The sequence below is a fragment of the Periplaneta americana genome, chromosome 1 (genome assembly GCF_040183065.1).
Source record: "Periplaneta americana isolate PAMFEO1 chromosome 1, P.americana_PAMFEO1_priV1, whole genome shotgun sequence".
In the NCBI taxonomy this organism is placed as follows: Eukaryota; Metazoa; Arthropoda; class Insecta; order Blattodea; family Blattidae; genus Periplaneta; species Periplaneta americana.
Window position 1 is genome coordinate 34,210,175 of NC_091117.1, and position 19,422 is coordinate 34,229,596.

The following is a 19,422-nucleotide window of genomic DNA, read 5'->3' on the forward strand; positions in this document are numbered from 1 at the left end:
AGGCTTTGTACTGTGAAACTTTTTCTTGGAATGGATTTAATTCGCAGACAATGTTATAATTTTCCAATAACATATCTTATTCATAATGTCGTATTATTTGTAATGAAAATTTATGAATTTGAGTAGCTAATGAAATCTGAGGCACACTTCTTTTTCTTATATATATCAGCAAAGTTGTACGTGAAATTTGAGTATTCGTTTTAGGAAACATATACAAAAATTCAAATTCTATATTTCAGTGTCCCATTTCTTATAGGAGTTAAATTTGTATATATTACCGGTATGTGTGTAATATTATGTGATTTATCACAGAAGTTCAGAAGATTTAAATGGTTTTTTAATAGTGTAACTAATTTATATCCCATACATGTGCATTCATCATACAACACTGTAGCTCATGCATCCTGATTAAAAAAAAAAAGAGCAAAGTGTGCAACATTGTGCCATTCACGTGTTTATTTGAATTCAAAAGCAGTGCCATCATACCACGCTATTAGTCTTCATTGACGTAATTTCTTTTCTTCTTATGTGACATTAAAATGTATGAATAGAAAGGGGAAAAAAACTTTTATTATTTATGTAGCAAGATTATAAAACAAAATTAAACACTGATTATACTCTGAATATGTTGACTTTCTTGTGCAGTCTAACAAGAACTGTAAGACTGTGTAACAATTTCACTAAAGTGAATATAAAATAAAATATATTTCTCAAATTTTTTGATAATTAAAATTAACACATTTTTAAGTGATTTTTCAAACCACTTACGCTAGATTTACCTCTTCTCCAAACAAAATCATTATTAAGTGAAAATATTAAATTTCATAAATATTTACACTTAACACAACAGTTCTGACTAATATCTTTGGTGTTGATCATAAGCAGTATAACAAAACCTGACTATTGATAACATTACTTAAAAGATATCGGATCAAACTTTGCAGTAAACTTTACGAATGTATTGCTAAGATAATATATTAGACGGATTTGACATTTTATATATAATGTACGTGAACATGCAAATAATGTACTGCATCGTGTTCTTTATTTCCAAAATTTCACTTTTACGTGTTGCATGATTCTTTAGCATTGTCTGCAAATTAGTCTACGAAACAAATTCATATATGTTACATATAAGAAGTTTCCTTTTCCGCCAAGTATCGCATTTCACTAGTGTTGTTTTTCTCGTTTAATCAAAACAAATTTTATTGTTCTGATTAAGGTACTCTAAACAGTAACCTTTATACTTAAATTCACATGCGTAATGCTGTTCTTCATAGTAAATCAGTCTATCACGACTGTGCCTTGACACGTAGTGTCCTAAAATCACTTACAGAATTAAAGTCTACAGTTCCAACACTCTATTCGACATTAATACATCACTCTCAGCAAACAGCACAAATTAATGCAAATACTTTATTGTGTACAGTGTCAAATTAGAAGACTGAAAACCCTCGTCCTTGATTCTGACGCTTGGCCAAGGCAAGAACAGCAAGAAAATAGTTTCTCGACTGTGGATTTACATAGAATATAAGTGGAGCTTCAGTTGAGCTTGGCGATTCTGAAGGAACGGGACTGCCGGACAGAGAAGTTTCAGCTTCGGACTGAGTGCTGTCGTGAGTCAGGTCAACAACCATGCCTGAGCTGCGGCGAACAAAGTCCGCCACACGAGCACGGGAAGTAGCATCATTTTCCACAGCGGTTTGGAGACGGAAACAGAGAAGCGTGGGATCAGACGGGTGCTCAATACCCGACAGTTCCGTCAATGAAAGTACTCTTCTTGTTACATCCTCCTCCGTGTCCACCAGGAACAGAGCCCGTGTTGTAAGGACTAAAGCAACGGCTTCATAGCTACCAGAAGGAGTAATACATGTGGCTTCTGTCATGTGCAGCAGCATTTGACGGCCTGCCCCCAAGCCTGCTACAAACTTCCAGTTATACTTCAGTCGTGAATTGGTACCCGAGAATGCGTGTTCAATAAGGGGCTGCTGTCTCACTTCTGGTAAGGTTGTCCAGCCTGCACCGTGCAGTAAACCTTGTCCTGTAAGAGCTACCAACTCAGCAGCGCCACTCAACGGCTTAGTGATTGCCCCAACTAACCCCAGTCCCACTCCAGTCACAAGTCCCCTGGTAGATGGCCCTTCACTCATAACTGACTGTAACGGATGATGTGCAATACCCCCAACAGCACCCAACAAGCTGATTCCTAACCCTGTCAGTCCCTGAACCAGCCCCTGAGTAACACCTTGTGGCCGTTGTCTTCTTAGCTCCTCAGTTCTTGCTAGGTGTTCCTGATCTAGCGTCAGTCTGTCCAGGTTCCGAGCAACGCTCTCCGCTAGCTTTGTTACAGAAGTCAATGTGCCGGCTGTCACGTGTTTCATGAGTGATGCCGAGCCGTGAGTGACGCCGACTAAGAACCCCCAGGGACCCTCGAATATCCCGCGATATGGAAGACTTACAAAATCTCGCAGCCCACTCCCCAAAGTTCTAGCAAAACCACCAGGACTGCCCAACAATTCTAACGATCCCACCATCCAACCAGCCCCAAATATAGCACCTAACAAGTAGTGCATTGTTAATGTATGGCCCAGTCGGTATGGAGTTGTAATCAAAGCCCTGCGCTCAAATGCTGAGAACTGCAATGGCGAGTGATCCAGTGCTATGTATAATTTTACTGACGTGTGAACACTAAGGAGCAGAGACAGTGGTTGAACTGTCAATGTGCGCAGACGCAGTGGAAATGCTACCTGTCTAGAGTTCCAATAGGCGACTTTTGGTACAGGAACTAAAGCCACTCTTGCTGGAAAACTGATGCCGCTATCAGAAGGTGGGAAAAACACTAACTTAGGAGGCAAGAGACACAGTAAGTAATCAGTCAATCTCGTTATAAGAGTATCTTCAATATAAGCACAGAGAGGCCCTAGAGATATATTGAGTTGCTTCATTACAGTACAGTTATGTTCGCTAGAATTCAGCCTCTCAAAGGAAGCCCTAAAAACAATAAGGGCATCGGACGAAACCTCTTCCAGCAGTTGGGTTGCAGGTGAAGATAACGAGAATCCGCGACGTGAATTGTGTTTAGGAACCTGACCAATCAGAATTACAGGGAAGTCGAATCCACCTCGTTGGAACATCTGGTTATCGAGCTGTAGATCTCCAATACTGACAGAGACATCTAACTCCTCAGAGTCTTCTCTCAAGACCTGAGGCTTGACACAAACACAAACGTTGTCGAGACTCAGAAGAATAACTTCAGTCCTCTCAGTTCCTCCTTTTGCAACATCTTCTGTTAGAGTGAGGCTTAGACCTCGTAACACACAAGTCAGATGAATGTGCTTTGCTCTACTTGGTAGGACAGCTTCTTCTATGTCACTTTCGGGATTCAATCCTCTGAGGGTCAATAAGCTGCTTACTGAAGAAGTCGATGATTCCTGGACAACACTGCTGTTCGAATCCACAGCATTGCTGAAGGTCATGCCAGTTTCAGTGTTCTTCACATTTTCAGTACCGCTATGTGACAAACTCGATGCTGAGAGGTAGCTGGAAGTGCACGAGGGTGAAGACTGCAGGAGGGAATCCCTGTGGTACAGTATCTCAACAGATGGTGCTGAATCTTCTTGGTGACGCAAGAGCCTGCTTCGGATGTCACGGGCAGATATCTCCACGTGGCTTACCGTCTCCACAGTCACGTGAGATGTATGACACTGTACCTCGACCCTGACTTTGACGTCACCATGCCCTGGCAGTCGCACGAACTGCTCTTGTGTCTCCGTAATGCTGATCCCTCTAGACCAGGATATCGCTCCTTCTTCAGGAGGGTACATATCGGACAAAGCCAAGACTAGTGGAGGCCAGTTTCCAGGTGAAACTATGTCTGGAAATCTCTCTGATGCAGCTGGGAAGCTGTAATGGGAAGAGCTGTGAGGTGCTACTCCACACCACCAACTCAAATGAGCAGTTTCTAGAACAGCTGTTCCGTCATTGTCCGGTGTTCCCTGGGCACACAAAATATTGAACCTACACATGTTGTGCACTGTAATTTGAGGATGTATTTCTGGGTACACCGACAGGAAGACTTGCCCAGAATGTTCTTGTACTGTGAGGACATAGGCACTATTGCTTAGGCCACTATTATCTGCAGCCACTGGAATGGTGAAACTACGACGGGCAACTCCAACATTTACTCTGAGTGGACAACTCCAGCCAGCACCGCTGTTCAGCATGATATAGGAGATGAATTCTCCATCACCCTCAGTCTTTCCTAACACAGTCCAGTGCACAATGGAGCGTCCAAAATTATTCTTCTCTTCACTGTCTGGTAATACTGTCTGCACACAATGCTGATCGTCTTTCAAATATCCTGTACTTGTTTCAGACTCTCTGATAGCTAATGCAGACACCTGTTGAAAGAAAACACTAATTACAAAACATAACACATCTAAAAATCATTACTTTTAGCTTTTTAATTTGTAGTGCCTTCTGCTGTATTAGTTTCTTATGGACTGAATTTATAACAAAAACTACTTTTTAACTTTAATGTACACAAGATTTTTTCAGTGTGAGACCAACTCTGTGGTGTGGAATGTAGCATGGACTCTGAAAAATATGAAACTAAGAGAATTGCAGTTGCTTTTCACTCTTTGTTCAGTGAGGAATGGACTGCGTGAATTTTAGTACATTATGCAACGAGCCTATAATGGTAGTAATTAAGACGCGAGTATGTTTGTTTATGAAACGAACACAAGCGAGTTTCATAATTTTCATACGAGCGTCTTAATTACCATTATAGGCAAGTTTCATACGACTTTTTATGCTCGACCATATTTATAACTTGAAATTATTCGTAAGTATTCATGTTATGGTTATCTAAGTGAAGAGCGGAACTGACCTTCTAAATTGTGAGATGTGCGCAGACGTGAAAGTATTGATTTTTTTCGAGGGTCGAATGTCATTGACCTTGATATAATCTAGAGAATAACATGAACATTAATATTGATATAACCTAGAAATTGATTTAGAATTGAAAAACGAGACGACAAATTGAATTTATTTGAATATTATTTACAATTAACGCTAATTATTATAGTAACAAAACATAACCTTCTGCGACAGTATTGGATTTCCAGCCTCCGTGATGTTTCGCTAATTGTCTTTCGATTGCATATCCGAGAATAATCGATACTTGCGGTTTTATAATGGTACAATGGTGATTTCTCATTGGCTGAACAACTGAACTATAATGAATAGGTGTACTTTAATGAGGTGCATTAAAGGGCTGCTACCAGGTGTATAATCACTACATTTCGGCATGGTCGAGCATAAAATAATTTAAGATACTTGTAGTGCATCTTCTACTGTATGATCTTAGGAAGAAAAATATAAGTTTAAGTGATAAACAGAATGCAAAATTATTGTTAAAAAAATACCTGCAAAGTGAAAGGTGTTAGATTGCAGATGATGTAACTAGCTCGTACAGTGATCACCCTCATTTCTTCAACGATAGTTGATGCAATGTTGAGGAACCCAACAGTCTTCTCACGCTGCACTACTGTCTGAATGTTGCCATTGACTGGGATGAGCCCAGATATGCGCGGCATGTAGAAGTTGCTTCCCCAGTCAGGACGTGCTAGTTGTAGAGGTGATGATGTGTGCACTACATCATCCACATCCAGACCCAGGTTGAAAGTATGTTCTAGCTTTGGTGGTGTGACAACTCCTTGATGTGGAATCCTAAGAATGGAAATAAATAACTTTATATTTTCAACTGCAAAGAAAGAGCCTGGATGCATTTAAATTTCAATGGTTTAGAACAAAACATGTGTAATGACAAAACAATCACACTTTGTATGGGAAGCTAGAAAGAGAGATACTGTAATAATGCACACACTCTATACTCTATGCTTCTCGTGGTTGCAGAACTGGTTGTTCTATCATAAACATTTTCAACTCTTGCATATTGGAAGAGAGAGTCCAACACTGACTGTTATTTTTTTTTATTTTATTGGGTTATTTTACGACGCTGTATCAACATATCAGGTTATTTAGCGGCTGAATGACATGAAGGTGATAATGCCGGTGAAATGAGTCCGGGGTCCAACACCGAAAGTTACCCAGCATTTGCTCGTATTGAGTTGAGGGAAAACCCCGGAAAAAACCTCAACCCGGGATTCGAACCCGGGCCACCTGGTTTCGTGGCTGGATGCGCTGACCGTTACTCCACAGGTGTGGAGTTATCTACAACCCTTATTACAACAGGGAAGGTTAAGTTTTCTTTCCCTTGACAGAGTCTAAAGATGCTACAGCTCTTTTATTACATCTCTACCGGTAAGTGACCGGTAAATTTCAAATGGCTTATCTTAGTCATGTGCGTCAGAGTATTACCACAGTCTAGTATATACAGTCACACGGAGCTTAATACATAGTAAATATGCATCTATAGATGGTTGCTAACCACTAGGATCACTACTATCGCCTCATTACAGACAATGCGAAATAGTACCTGCACAGTCTATTGTTCCTAGCACCCTCACAACTCAAGCTTCGTGACTGTATATACTAGACTGTGGTATTACAAAACATTGCGAACTTCTCTCTCTCTCTCTCTCTCTCTCTTCTCACTACTGCAAAAGGCAGATTCCAGGTAATCTTAATCTTTTGGCGAATCCTTGGACCTCACCTCATCATTGTAGAAAATTACTAAATTATAAAACTGTAAAAATGGTAAAATATTGTAAAAATTTGTAAAAATTGTAATTGTAATATTGTAAAATTTTGACTTGTTCCACATCTTAAAGCTTCATTGCTCATGTAAGATCTATGGAATATAATAAATGAATGAATGAATGAATGAATGAATGAATCACTACTGCAAACATGACGAACAGAGGTAAGATCTGTACAAACTTCTCTGCAAGTATATTGACCGCCACACTAATTGCTATACTGTGGAGGGACTCACAAATCACAGTGTATCACCTACAATTTAATTTACTTCTTCAACAGGTCCATTAAGATAGGTTATAGTTTTTTTTTTTTTTCTTTCTGATAAACCCCGTTTAACTTCATTTACAACATTGCTGGGGGCAGTCATTATATTATAGTCACAATCAAATCTCATTTGGTATTTCTTAGTATTGCTGATGCCTTCCAGTGCTTACAGGAAAGACTGTTAGGGATTCATTGTTCCCTTCAAATTTCTCCTCCTCTTCTTCTTCTTCTTCTTCTTCAGATTCATCAGATGCTAGCTTTTTTCTAACCTTAACTTGTAAGTTATCAATCATCTCTCCCGTAGTGTAAAGTATGACGTATCTGATTTGTCTTTGTTAATGACAAATAGAAAGATTAATCATTTTTGTGTTTTGCGATTTACAATGACAGCTACGTTTTTGCAGGCCACTTTTTATTTATAGTATGTAAGAGCTGTATGCTCCATTCTTGGTCGATCCCTTTACAGAAACATCTGCACACATTTTGGGTCAATGTGAACGTGAAATGCTCTTACGTAATTCCAGATACATTATTGTACGATCTACATTGACTGCTGAATTATAGGAAAAGGGTTGGACTGTGCAGGAAAAAGTTTCTTACTTAGCTACAAACAGATAAACAAGGTGTGCCAACATTATTGCTTTTAAAGCTGATGGTCACGGAGTTATTGCTGACCCAACAATCCAGTTCGATTGGGATGTCATCAAGTTCTCAAAATACACAAAAGAAGCAGAACATCTATAATCTTACAGTGTACTATTTTAAAACTAAACACAACTCTAACCATATTTAAGTTTACGGTTTGCTAATAGGTTTTCCTAAAGATATTACAAAATTCTTTGAGGATTTTAGAAAGACATTCGACTTGCCGACTTCTTTTAAGGATATTACTGTTGGGTGTTCTCAAAAAATCATATTACGTTTTAATTAACCAACGTTTCAAATAACTTAATTATGTTTTTTTTTCTACTGACAGGTACTTGACTGTTCATCATTCACTCAGATGAAGCTAGTGATATAGACCAATTTTCCAACAGAATCGTTGCCCAGAGTGCACCATATGAGGCTGGTCTACGCTACACCCACAATGAGATGAGTTTATAATAAAGATAAGTTGGAATGCCAGAGGGGGACCGGAGCTCCTGGAGAAAACCCATGTCACCTGGACAACGGACTTGCTCAACACAAGTTATAAATCGGGGATATGCCGAGGATTGAACCCGGGTCGAGAGGATTATAAATGCAGTGTTATAGCTACTAGACCACCATGGTGGCCAACTTAATTATTTTTCACTGCAAGTTTCTGTTACTGCATTGCTAATATTGTTATTGTATCTTTATACCGAGATTAATAGTTGTGACTGTACTGCATCTTAGGGCTACTTTGAGTGAAAGGCAGTTCGGCAATAAATAATAAATAAATAATTGATATAATGGCGATCTTACTCGTGTTAATTGTGCAAGCATGTGCGGCTTACAGCTGTTTCGGTGCTTCTTCACACCATCCTCAGAGCCTACTAGATCTCGGCGTCATCTCGAACTTCGCTGCCTGTTGTGTGGGTGCATTCGATTGTTGAAAAGTGTTGAAATGTGGTGTCAAATATTGCATGTGTTCTGTTTCTAGTAGACTCTGAGGATGGTGTGAAGAAGCACCTAAACAGCTGTAAGCCGCACATGCTTACACAATTAACACGAGTAAGATCGCCATTATATCAATTATTTATATTCAAGTGTTAAAAGTAGTGTACGAAAGATTCAACATGAAATAATAAATATTGTAACCTTTCCATGTGCTCAAATCTTCAAGTGAAAGGTTCCTTTGTAAGACAGCAAAATAATCTAATTTAGATATTCCTGAAGAGGGATGTCATGGAGGAGGGAGAGGGGAGAAGTAGGGAATGTCTATAAAAGAGTTAAAATGACGACTTGCAATGAAGATAATACGCACCTGCAGACAATACAATCCTCAACCAAGAGGACCACAGGATAACCGAGTACATTTACCAACAATGCCCATGGCTGTAGTTCAACAAGCAAGGTACTGCAATATGGACCTAATGGCACATACTTTACCTGAAAACATAGATCAATCAAATTAATACAGAAAATTTTGCTCAGAAGAATACTTTGGGTTTCTGTAGAAGCAGGGATATTTATCTTATAAAATGATATCTGAAACACAACCTTCCAGCACTTTTTTGATGAGTTTGTAAATGAAAGTTGCAAGAAAGCCTACCTGTCTGTCTATTACAACCAATGTATTCCTGTGTGAAACAGAAAACAACCACAAAAACCTAACAGGGTTCTACACAGATTGTATATAGGCTATTGCAGTTTTACATTGAAATCTGCAATCAGTTGATTATAATGGCTTCAGTACGTGTATATATTACTCAGTTAAATTTAACGATTTACTGAAAATCGTATCTAATCCCCTAAGAAGATGTTCCATTAAGCAGGAATAAAATTTACACATCCTCTGTGACTATGTTCCTTTCGTCAATTTCAAATTTAAGATTCTAGGACTTCCCTTCCCCTAACCTCAGGCCTGCTATTCAAATAGGCAATTAATGGGGTAAGAACAATAGAGATACGTGGTTGCAGTTTAAGGGTCGTTTTAACACCCACTCTCTCTAAACTTTAATTGCATAAGTTAAAAAAAAAAAATACCAACAATGCACTTCTCCAGTATAAGGACGCCATATTTAATTTTACTTTTTTCTCAAATAGAACTGGTCTTTGATATCATCAAGCATGGACTGTGGAGGTAACAGTCAATTGTGCGTGTAACACATGCACAGTATTTCAAAATTATGGAAACATTTTCATATGATAATTATTAAGTAAGTATTAATAAGAATTCTAAGTTTCGGAAAACGTATTTCATTCTGTTGCCATGAGAGACCTTGTTGAAAAATGGCAACTCCACAACATAAATCATATTGCATTCTGCAGCTTGCAAAAACAAACGCAGTAACAACAATAGCAAAGATTGTTCCATAGACATTTCCAAACTAAACATCTACCACAACGTAGGAATGGATGTGCTACCACTGCTGATCTGGCCTATCACCTTGGCCTCCAAGGTCACCAGACTTAACACTATGTGGCGACTTTCTTTTGGGGGTATGTGAAAGGCAGTTTGTGAGCTACCTTTACACCAAGATCTTGAAGAAGTAAGACATCAGATTGTTTATGGATGCAAATGCAGAAACTAAGATATGTTAGAGAGATGTGGCAAGAATTTTACTATAGTCTTGATTTTTATGCCGTGTAACAAGGAGTTCCCAAACTGACATACCAATAAAAATTTTGAGAATTTCTTAAACAAATTATATGTACAAAATTATTGTATCAATAATACCATATATATTCAAATACTCCATGCCATCGAATAATCCATGTACCCTAATTTTAGCAAAAAAAAAAAAAAAAAAAAAAAAAAAGTTGTAATTTGTGTTTCAAATAATACACACACCCCAGTTTTTCTTTGCTAAATTCCGGAAAAAATATGTGCAGAGTATCCGCGTATATAGGGTATTTATTTAATAATAATAATCATATGAAAGTGTTAACAATAGTTCTGAAGCCCGATGTATGTATCTTTTTTTCTTTTTCTAAGTTATCTTACAACAAAAGCTAGATTTCATTTTCAGAATGAAAATATGGGTTTAAATGCTTACATTATCATTTCAATAACCACTGCAGTTTTGTGGAACAATTTAATGATGATTATGGAAGTTCCACTGTATAATGTTTAATGCAAATGTGAATTAACTGCTGGGTTACATTATCAGCAGTAGTCTTAATCTACCATTACCATAGATAATCTAGATTCTACTGTACTTGCGATCTATTTAAAACATTTCATACTTAATAATGAACGATAGTTATGAGAGAAAACTCTGTTTCAGATAAAACAATTTTGGAGGAAAGCTTTCGGAACTTCATTCTCGTGGGATCTGGCTGAAAAAATAGCCCTGTGTAAATATCCATATTGATGTTAAGTTGAACAAAGATTAAAGTAATAAATTATCAATATAAACTTAACTCACTTGAACATGGGTCTCTGGCTGCTCTGCGGCTACCCATGATACATTGATGTATTCCTCTCCTATGAAAGGCCATCCTGAACTCTTAACATCATTCAAAGACGAAAGAACAACATCAATATCTATGTCTTTGTCATCAATTCTTGAAAACTTGCGCTGGTCAATCATTGTATATGATAGTGGAACATAGGGATTGGAAGGAGGGACTCCATTTTCCAATTGGAATGTCAACTTGTGCGAATGGTCCACTGTTCCTGGACAGTAAAGCTGCTGCTGCTCCCCACGACCATTGATTGTTGCCTATGGCACAAAAAAAGGCGACAACTCATAATTTTACAGCACATAATATATAAATGTTACAAAGTATTGCATTACTTTTATAAAAATGGAAATTGTTTACGATGACAACGATGATGATTTAAACAAAGTATCAAGTACTATGAACAAGCTGCATTCAGCAAAGCTATGTTATTAACTCTTCATTGTTCAGAAGAAGTCTATTCGTGAATATGTTTTGAATGACTGAAAATAGAGCTTTATTAAATGTGACTAAGAGTAGTGTATTTATTTTAAGATTTTGCGAGTTTTCGACTTGGTTGAATTCAAAACATCGGTCAAATGAATAAGAACCAGAACCAGTACCACAGCTAGTACCAGAGTTAATATTAGAATCAGAAACTGGCTCTCATGTACAAAGGACACCTACTATGTCTAAACAAAATAGAACACTTAGTTGCTTATATTCAACCAAAAATTATTTGAAATTTGTCTAGCTAAATATATTATTTTAAATAAAAATATCGTATGCAACAAATTCATATCTCCTTGCATAATATTTAGTCTCAGAACAACGAAACAATGTTCATGTTCTGGTTAAAAGCGGTACTGGTACAATGATACTAAATATTTTGTGGCAAATAATAATGAATACTGTAAAGTGTGTAATTAAACACATGCAAAATAAAAATAAGCAAGACGTGGCAACACAGCCTTGTAGAGACAGTTCTCTTAAATCTATGTTACAAGAAGAAAGAGGGCTTTTTTTTTCTCTTATATAGAGGAGGGATCCGAAGGCTTACACTGCAGCCTGAGGCTTATTGTGCTTACCACTCCTATTCTGTGAATGATTGGGTAGCCAAACAGAAAGCCGCATTGTGAATTTAACCTAGGCTAGGGTATGGATGATGATGATGATATGTGAATTAATGATTGTGATATGAGTCTGAGGTCCAATGCCGAAAGTTACCCAGCAATTCTGCTTCAATTGGTTGAGGAAGAACCTCGAAAAAACTTCAACCAGGTAACTTGTCCCAATCAGGATTTGAACCTGGGCCCGCTTGTTTCGTGATCAGACACACTAACCGTTACTCCACAGCAGTGGACAAGAGGACTGTTAGCAGCGCGGTTGCCAGACTCCTGGAACTTCCAACTTACTTTTTAATTAACTGTGCATTTAATCACAAAACGTAATATAGATTTTCTATTCATTTAAGTGTACCCTATCGACCCTTACAATCTGCAGGACTATTTCAATTCCACCCTGTATATCTATCTTACCAGCATAGGCGGAGAGAGAAACGTTTCCTTGGGGGGGGGGGGGGGAGGGGCAAAGCAAAACCATAGAATCCCCATATAAAGAGGTTATGGGGGACATAATTTACCTCCTTCCCCCCGTTATAGCTTGACCGTGGTACAGTATATCGGAATATGATTATTTAATAAATGTATTTTCGAGGGCATGTTTCTTACAATGTTACATCCACATCCGCGATGTTTCGGATCGAGTTGTATAAGGCTTGAACTGTGGGTTTACTACAAATTATAATAAAGAATAACTTAAAACAATCTCCCTTTTTTTCTCTTTTGTACAGAAACACATGCATACATCAATAAAACTACGTAACAGTGCTAACAGAAACTTTTTAATATAAAGTTTACCTTCCTGAAGATATCATAATTATGAAATGCAAACTCGAATTATTTTATTTAATCTCATCTTTAAGTTTACACATTATACGGGGATCACTTTTCTTTTTTCTGCATTGTTGTGCAGTACGTTATTCATATTTCTCCAAGTGGTAGCCTGAAAACCTGCAGACTTATACAGGCTGTTACAAAAGAAACATTACAGTGCTTCCATTCCTCAAATGAGGTACAGAAATTCTTATACCTTCAGAAATTTAAAATAAATATTATAGTCCAGACACATGATCTGAAGACATTAATTAATCAATTTAAGAACAGAAACTTAGTCATAAACAAAAGCAAAAAAAGATCTTTTGAATTCAATATTTTCTATAATGTTAATAGAAGAAAAGAGTTCAGACAAGTTTGGGGGGGGGGGCATTGCCCCCCCCCATCACCCCCCCGTAACTTCGCCTATGCTTACCAGGAATCAGTAGTAGTCTACAGATAAGGTCATAGGCCTACTAATGACGAATTTCTTGGTTGCTGCTATGGTGAGAGTACAGTGTTTGGATCGTTAGGAAAACCAGATTGTTTTTATGGGTCTTATCATAATTTTATTTTTTTTTACTGTATATGTTCCAATGTTTTTAACATGTAATAAACAATGATACCAGTATTGTTAATGCAAGTTATCTTGAACCTTCTGAGCGGGGACAGAGGGGCAGAAGGAAGGAAGCGCGTAACGCGGGTGGAGCCAACTGAGTTGTTTGCGCATGCTCCGCAGCATAATCTCTTGTCAAGAAACATAGAGCTATTTCCTTCACTGCGTACCAGTAGTGTTACCATGGAGCAGCAACCACAGGGTAGTAATTATGGTGAAATCACACCACCGCGGAGAAAAAGTAATGCTGTTATCCATAGCCGAGAAAGAGAAATTATCGCAAATATAATAAAATTAAGCGTTGCGAGGAGGAAAAATTAAACAAATATTTGCTGGAACCTCTTGCTAAGGAATATGAGAGAGCGGCTAAATACTCTGGCAAAAGTATTAGTTCCGTGAAGAGAATTAAGAATAATATTGAATTACAACCGAATGAACCTCACACTACTCGGGAAAGAATAGTTATGTAATGTTTAGAAATTATTGCTATAATAGTTATGTACAATAGTGTGTGTACTGTGAACGACATAATGAATTACTATTGTAAGTTATTATTTTCTTATAGTTCTACTAAACATATTATTTCATTCCAGAATTAGGACTTGTGTAAAGTTGAAGTGGACGACTTCGATCAACATGTTATTCGGGATACAATCGAAGAATTCTATCGTGTTCAGAAAGTAGTACATAGTCTATGATTAAGAAGATAATTCCGAATGGATGATGCCATTGACGAAATAATTAATTTTGGAACAAGCGATGATGGCAGCAATGATAGGGATATGGATTGTGTATAATTGTAAATTAATGTAAATTCAAATAATAAGCCTGTAAAATATTGTTATAAGAATATGTACATATTAGCTGAAGGGGTAAGTCATGCAGGCCTATATAATGTACAGAAGTAGCTGTAGTAACTCCTCCATTGCCGGTCCCCAGCCCGGATGAGAGAGGAGTGTACACGCGATTATATTTAAATACTTACTCATTACAAGTTAATTAAAGCTTGCTAAGAAACTATGTTCTCCTCTCAAAACCGGAGTATCGAGAGAAGATGATGTCTGTATTGAACCAAGTTCTTTTACAGTAGAGAGCCGTAAGGTAAAAGAACCAACGTTTTCTGAAAAGAGTCACGTTACCCGAGGGAGGGGCATCCTTGCCGTGCCGTTACGTTGATGAGTACACGCCGTACCAAGCAGTTCCAAAGACAGACTTAAGGGATGTAAGGTTCAAGATAACTTGCAATGACAGTACTTGAAAACACGTTTCAATTCTGACCTTTTATTTAATGGCAATACAGCCTCGTGATTTCAAACTTCTTTTGTTAAATAACTCTCTAACAGAATTTTGGATATAGGTACATTGAATTAAATCAACGTAGAACGAAACGAGGAACATGCTCTTAAATATTTCAATTCACTAGATATTACCTGCAGATGAACTTTCAGACCTGGTGTATCTACAAGCACTTTAGCTGGAACCGGCAGATATGAACGAATCATGTACAGAGGACACAGCATAGCCAGGATTTTCACTCCTCTTCCAATGTGCTGGCATAAAACACGGCACCAAACACTCAGGAACTGACCCCTGTTACAAAAGGAATATTCAATATAATGTTTATGTTTAGTCAAGAATCAGAAGATTGGTTGGAACCTTTAAGTGACACCAATTAGGCATCGCTCATAAGGCAACTAAACCAGAAGATAATGGGGTAGGGTGGCCAGTTCCTTTCCCCCTCCATTACAAACATCACTAGACTAGACGGAATTTCGGAAGGCGGTCAGCTGCTACATGCGCCATAGCATTTCTGGCATGTGACATCACAAGCTTGTACAGTAGATCCAATCAGAATCAGTCTATAACAAGCACTTCCCGAGTTCGTTTGTTCACGTGTGAGTGTTTCAATACATTGAATAAGTAAAACTAACATTTACTGTGTCTGTGTAAGATAAATAAATGGAAGAAGAGACTTTAAAAAGACAAGTATTGCACAGGCAGGCGTAGAAAATAGTGTTTAAAGTGTATAATTATTTTAAAAACTTTGACGAGCAGAATGCTGCAGGCCATCTTGATGCTGACTGCAACATTGCCAACGCGCAAGAAACGACTATAGAAGCATGTGGTGTGGGATTGAGAAACGTGCAAAGAATATTGTTAGTGAAGGAAAGAGGGTTTGTTTGGTGTCATGCTTACAGTAATCAACAGCTGAGGTCATTATTGTCTTTTGATAATTTAAATTCTCTCCTGTGCTATTTGTATAGCATATGGGCGTGAAGTACGATGTGGCAATGTTGTACGCTGCCTTGCTCTCTCCATCTGTCTTTCTCGACGCAAACGCTACCAGACTACCGCCTTCCAAATTACTGTCGACTCTAACTAGTAACAAAGGTCACTAATCAGACTTGAGTCGATATAATGTTAAATGCAAATATTTCTGTAACAAAAAATCATTTTCTCCCTAGATTTTAATACAAGGCTACTAAATTATCATTCTTTTGTTTATCACCATCAAGTTGACTGTATTCAAGTAAGAAGAAGTTGCTGCAAGTAATTCTTGTATGTGCTTACCTATCATGAAGGGGGACTTTGACAAGCCAGGGTTGTCCAGACTTGCAATTATCTCGTAGAGGAATGTCCCCTGACCAAACACTATCCAGTCCATGGAATCTGATTCTCAGAGACACCTTGCTGTTGGCATCCATCAGCATTGAGGGAGGAGTGCTCCTTCCCCATGCAATCAGGTTCTGTCCTTCACTTGGAGGAACAGAGCTGTCGTCCACGATAGACATAATACGACATTCCAGATGCTCTGCTAGAACGTTTGTTACAACCAACTGCCCAGACAATGTCACCTAAACATCAAATCAGATTTTAACATTGCACATCTTGTAATAAATTAACGTAATTCAAAATAATCACAAGAATGCTGTTGTGTTTTGATAGGAGATATCTATTGCCTAAGCATTTTAATACCACCAACTTCGACAACACTATACACTTCACACTGGCCAGCAGCATCTAGCTCACAGTTTGATCACAATGATATGGAAAAGTCTTGAACAATCTCGAATAATTCGGAAACTGTGATGTTAAAATGCTTAATCCCATAAAATACTTTCAATACAGCATTACAATTCTCTCTCTTCAGCAAGTCACAAAGTCTTTTGAGAAGAAAAAGAGGAATGAGGAGAAGATAAAGGAGAGGAAAAGGGTTAGAGAAAAGAGTAACAGAGAAAGAGCTGGAGAGAGGAAAGGAGAGGAGAGACAGTGGGAAAGACAAGGGACGAAGATAAAGTGAAGGGTGAAGGAAGGAATTAAGACATACAGACAGATAAGAAGAAGATACCAATGAAGGTTAAAGTAAAGAAAAGGCAGCACGCAATAAACTCACTCTTTTAAAAAGCAAACAGGAATTTAGATAGAAGGGAAATAAATGTCACATAGACGAATAGATATGTATTCTTCAGCTGACATAATTAGGAACATTAAATCCAGACATTTGAGATCGGAAGGGCATGTAGCACGTACGCAGAAATGCATACAGTGTGTTAGTTGGGAAGCTGGAGGGAAAAAGATCTTTGGGGAGGCCGAGAGGTAGATGGGAGGATAATATTAAAATGGGCTTGAGGGAGGTGGAATATGATGGTAGAGACTGGATTAATTTTTCTCAGGATAGGGACCGATGGCAGGCTTTTGTGAGGGCGGCAATGAACCTCCGGGTTCTCTAAGTGTCATAAGTAAGATGAATAGAGAAGAAAATGAGAAGACGAGATGATGAGAGGGAAGAAGTGTAAGCGAAGGAGACACTGGGGAAAAATGCGAGCAGAGGAAGTAAAATGGAGAGTAAGAGAAAAGCGATAGATAGAGAGAAGGTACAAAGAGACAGGAATTGAGGAATATAAAGTAAGTATATATATATTCATTAACACAAGTAATATACATACATACAGTACATGCATACATACATCCATACATACAGTACATGCATGCATACATACATACATACATACATACATACATACATACATATTCCTCAGTGATATAGTGTTAATGAAGATGTATAAGAGGAATTGAGGTAATGAAACGAAAAAGAGAAAGGAAGATATAAGAACAGTGAATGATAAACAGAAGGATGGAAAGAGACGAGAAAGAAGGAAAAAAGGAAGAAAGTGACAAAGGTGGGAGGTAGATAAAATGGAGACAAAGAGAGAATAGGAGATGGAAGGGAAACAGAAGAGAAAGGAAAGGAGAGAAAATATAGGAAAGAGAAAATAGGAAAGAAAAGGAGAGAAGATAGAAAAAGAGAAACAGAGAGAGGAGGAGATACACGGGAGGGAGAAAGAGAGGCAAGGAGAAAAAAGGAGGTAGGAGAGAAAGAGAGAGAGAGAAATGAGACGGAGAGAAGGAGGGGAAGAGAAAATAAGATAAGAGTAAAAGAGGGAGAAAGAGAGAGAGAGAGGGGGGAATGAAATAACAGAGAGAGGAAAAGAGAGGAAAGAAGATAGGAAGAAGGGAGAAAGGAGATAGAACAGAGAGGAAAAAGGGTAGAAGAGGAGAGAGAAAACAAAAGGGAAATAGGAGAGGGAGAGAGACCAAGGAAAGGAGATAGAAAGAAGATAGGAGGAAGGGAGTGAGAGGAAAAAAATAGGAAGTGGAGAGAGAGTGAGAGGAAAAGAGATAAAGAGCAGTAAGGAGAGACTGGGAAAGAAATGAAGATAAAACAGGGAGAATTTGAGAGAAGAGGAGATGGAAGGGACAGAGAAGGAGACAAAAGGAACATAAAAGGAGGAAAGAGGGGAGCATTAAGAGTAAATAAAGGGAGGAAAAAGAAAAGGGACAGAGCGGACGAATCCAGGTTCGCTTCCTTACAGTTACCTGTTTCTGAGTGGCTGAAAGTGACTTCACACTGACAACGACGCTCAAGTCTTGAGCGCCACAGTCAGATAAAGCACAGAGCTGCACGCCATCCGTGTCAATGCAGAACGGCTGAGACCACACCCAAGCCCCTTCCTCCACGCCTACACGCAGCACCTGTTTTGCTTTCTGGGTGCGCCACGAGTAGAAATGACACTGACGGCTGCCCAAGAGGATGTTCTCATCAGTTGATGCTTGGCCAAATCTTAACGGACGAGTCATGTCGTTACAGACCACATACCGGCTGATGATCACCTGCACATTAATGCATATATGCTCATTAGTTCACAAGATTTCGGCCATCGAAATACATTAATTTTCATTTCTTATTTTACGAAGCATGATCAAATGAAATCCATCTGCCCACCTCACATGGTCTGCTGTCCTTGAAATAAGATCACATAGTATGTGACATAATAGTCATCTTACATACATCAATCAAGAATAGTTTCGTTTTATACACAGCAAGTGTGTAGATGTCAGACACCTCCTGTTAACACAGATAGTGTTACTCCTAAGATGACCAGTGAGTGATGATTCATTTCTCAACAACAGAAGCTCTCGGCCATCCTCCTTACAGCCCCAATTTGTTACCATATGACTTTCATTTGCTCCCACCCTTAAAGAAAGTTGTGAAGGAACACAAATTTCATCTGATAAATCTTGAAGTGGAGCACCATTGTGTGTTCTGATGTCAAAAAAAAAAAAAAACATTTTTTTTTTTCTAAATGAGCATCATTCCCACACAAAATGTCTCGTAGATAATGAATATGAACAAATTCTGTATAAATTTAGGAGAAATCACTGTATTCAAACAAATAGTATGCACTTCAGTACATGACAATAATAGCCTATAGAGCGTTAGTTGGGAGGCCGAAGGGAAAAAGACTTTTGGGG

At 38.3% G+C, this 19,422-nt stretch overlaps 1 protein-coding gene across 3 annotated transcripts in view; it reads right to left on the bottom strand.

Moving 5' to 3' along the window:
• Window positions 1–686: 686 nt before the first annotated feature.
• The window catches only part of Vps13B (vacuolar protein sorting 13B), a 96,530-nt gene continuing 77,794 nt past the window's right edge, over window positions 687–19,422 (bottom strand). For all 3 annotated transcript variants that reach the window (XM_069818197.1, XM_069818208.1, XM_069818189.1), the window contains 7 exons: window positions 18,487–18,780; window positions 16,180–16,463; window positions 15,039–15,198; window positions 11,043–11,339; window positions 8,936–9,060; window positions 5,427–5,730; window positions 687–4,400 (listed from right to left, as the gene is read on the bottom strand). In XM_069818197.1, coding sequence (XP_069674298.1) covers window positions 1,437–4,400; window positions 5,427–5,730; window positions 8,936–9,060; window positions 11,043–11,339; window positions 15,039–15,198; window positions 16,180–16,463; window positions 18,487–18,780 — 4,428 coding nt within the window. In that variant the 3' untranslated portion in view covers window positions 687–1,436. The remainder of the gene's footprint in view (window positions 4,401–5,426; window positions 5,731–8,935; window positions 9,061–11,042; window positions 11,340–15,038; window positions 15,199–16,179; window positions 16,464–18,486; window positions 18,781–19,422) is intronic.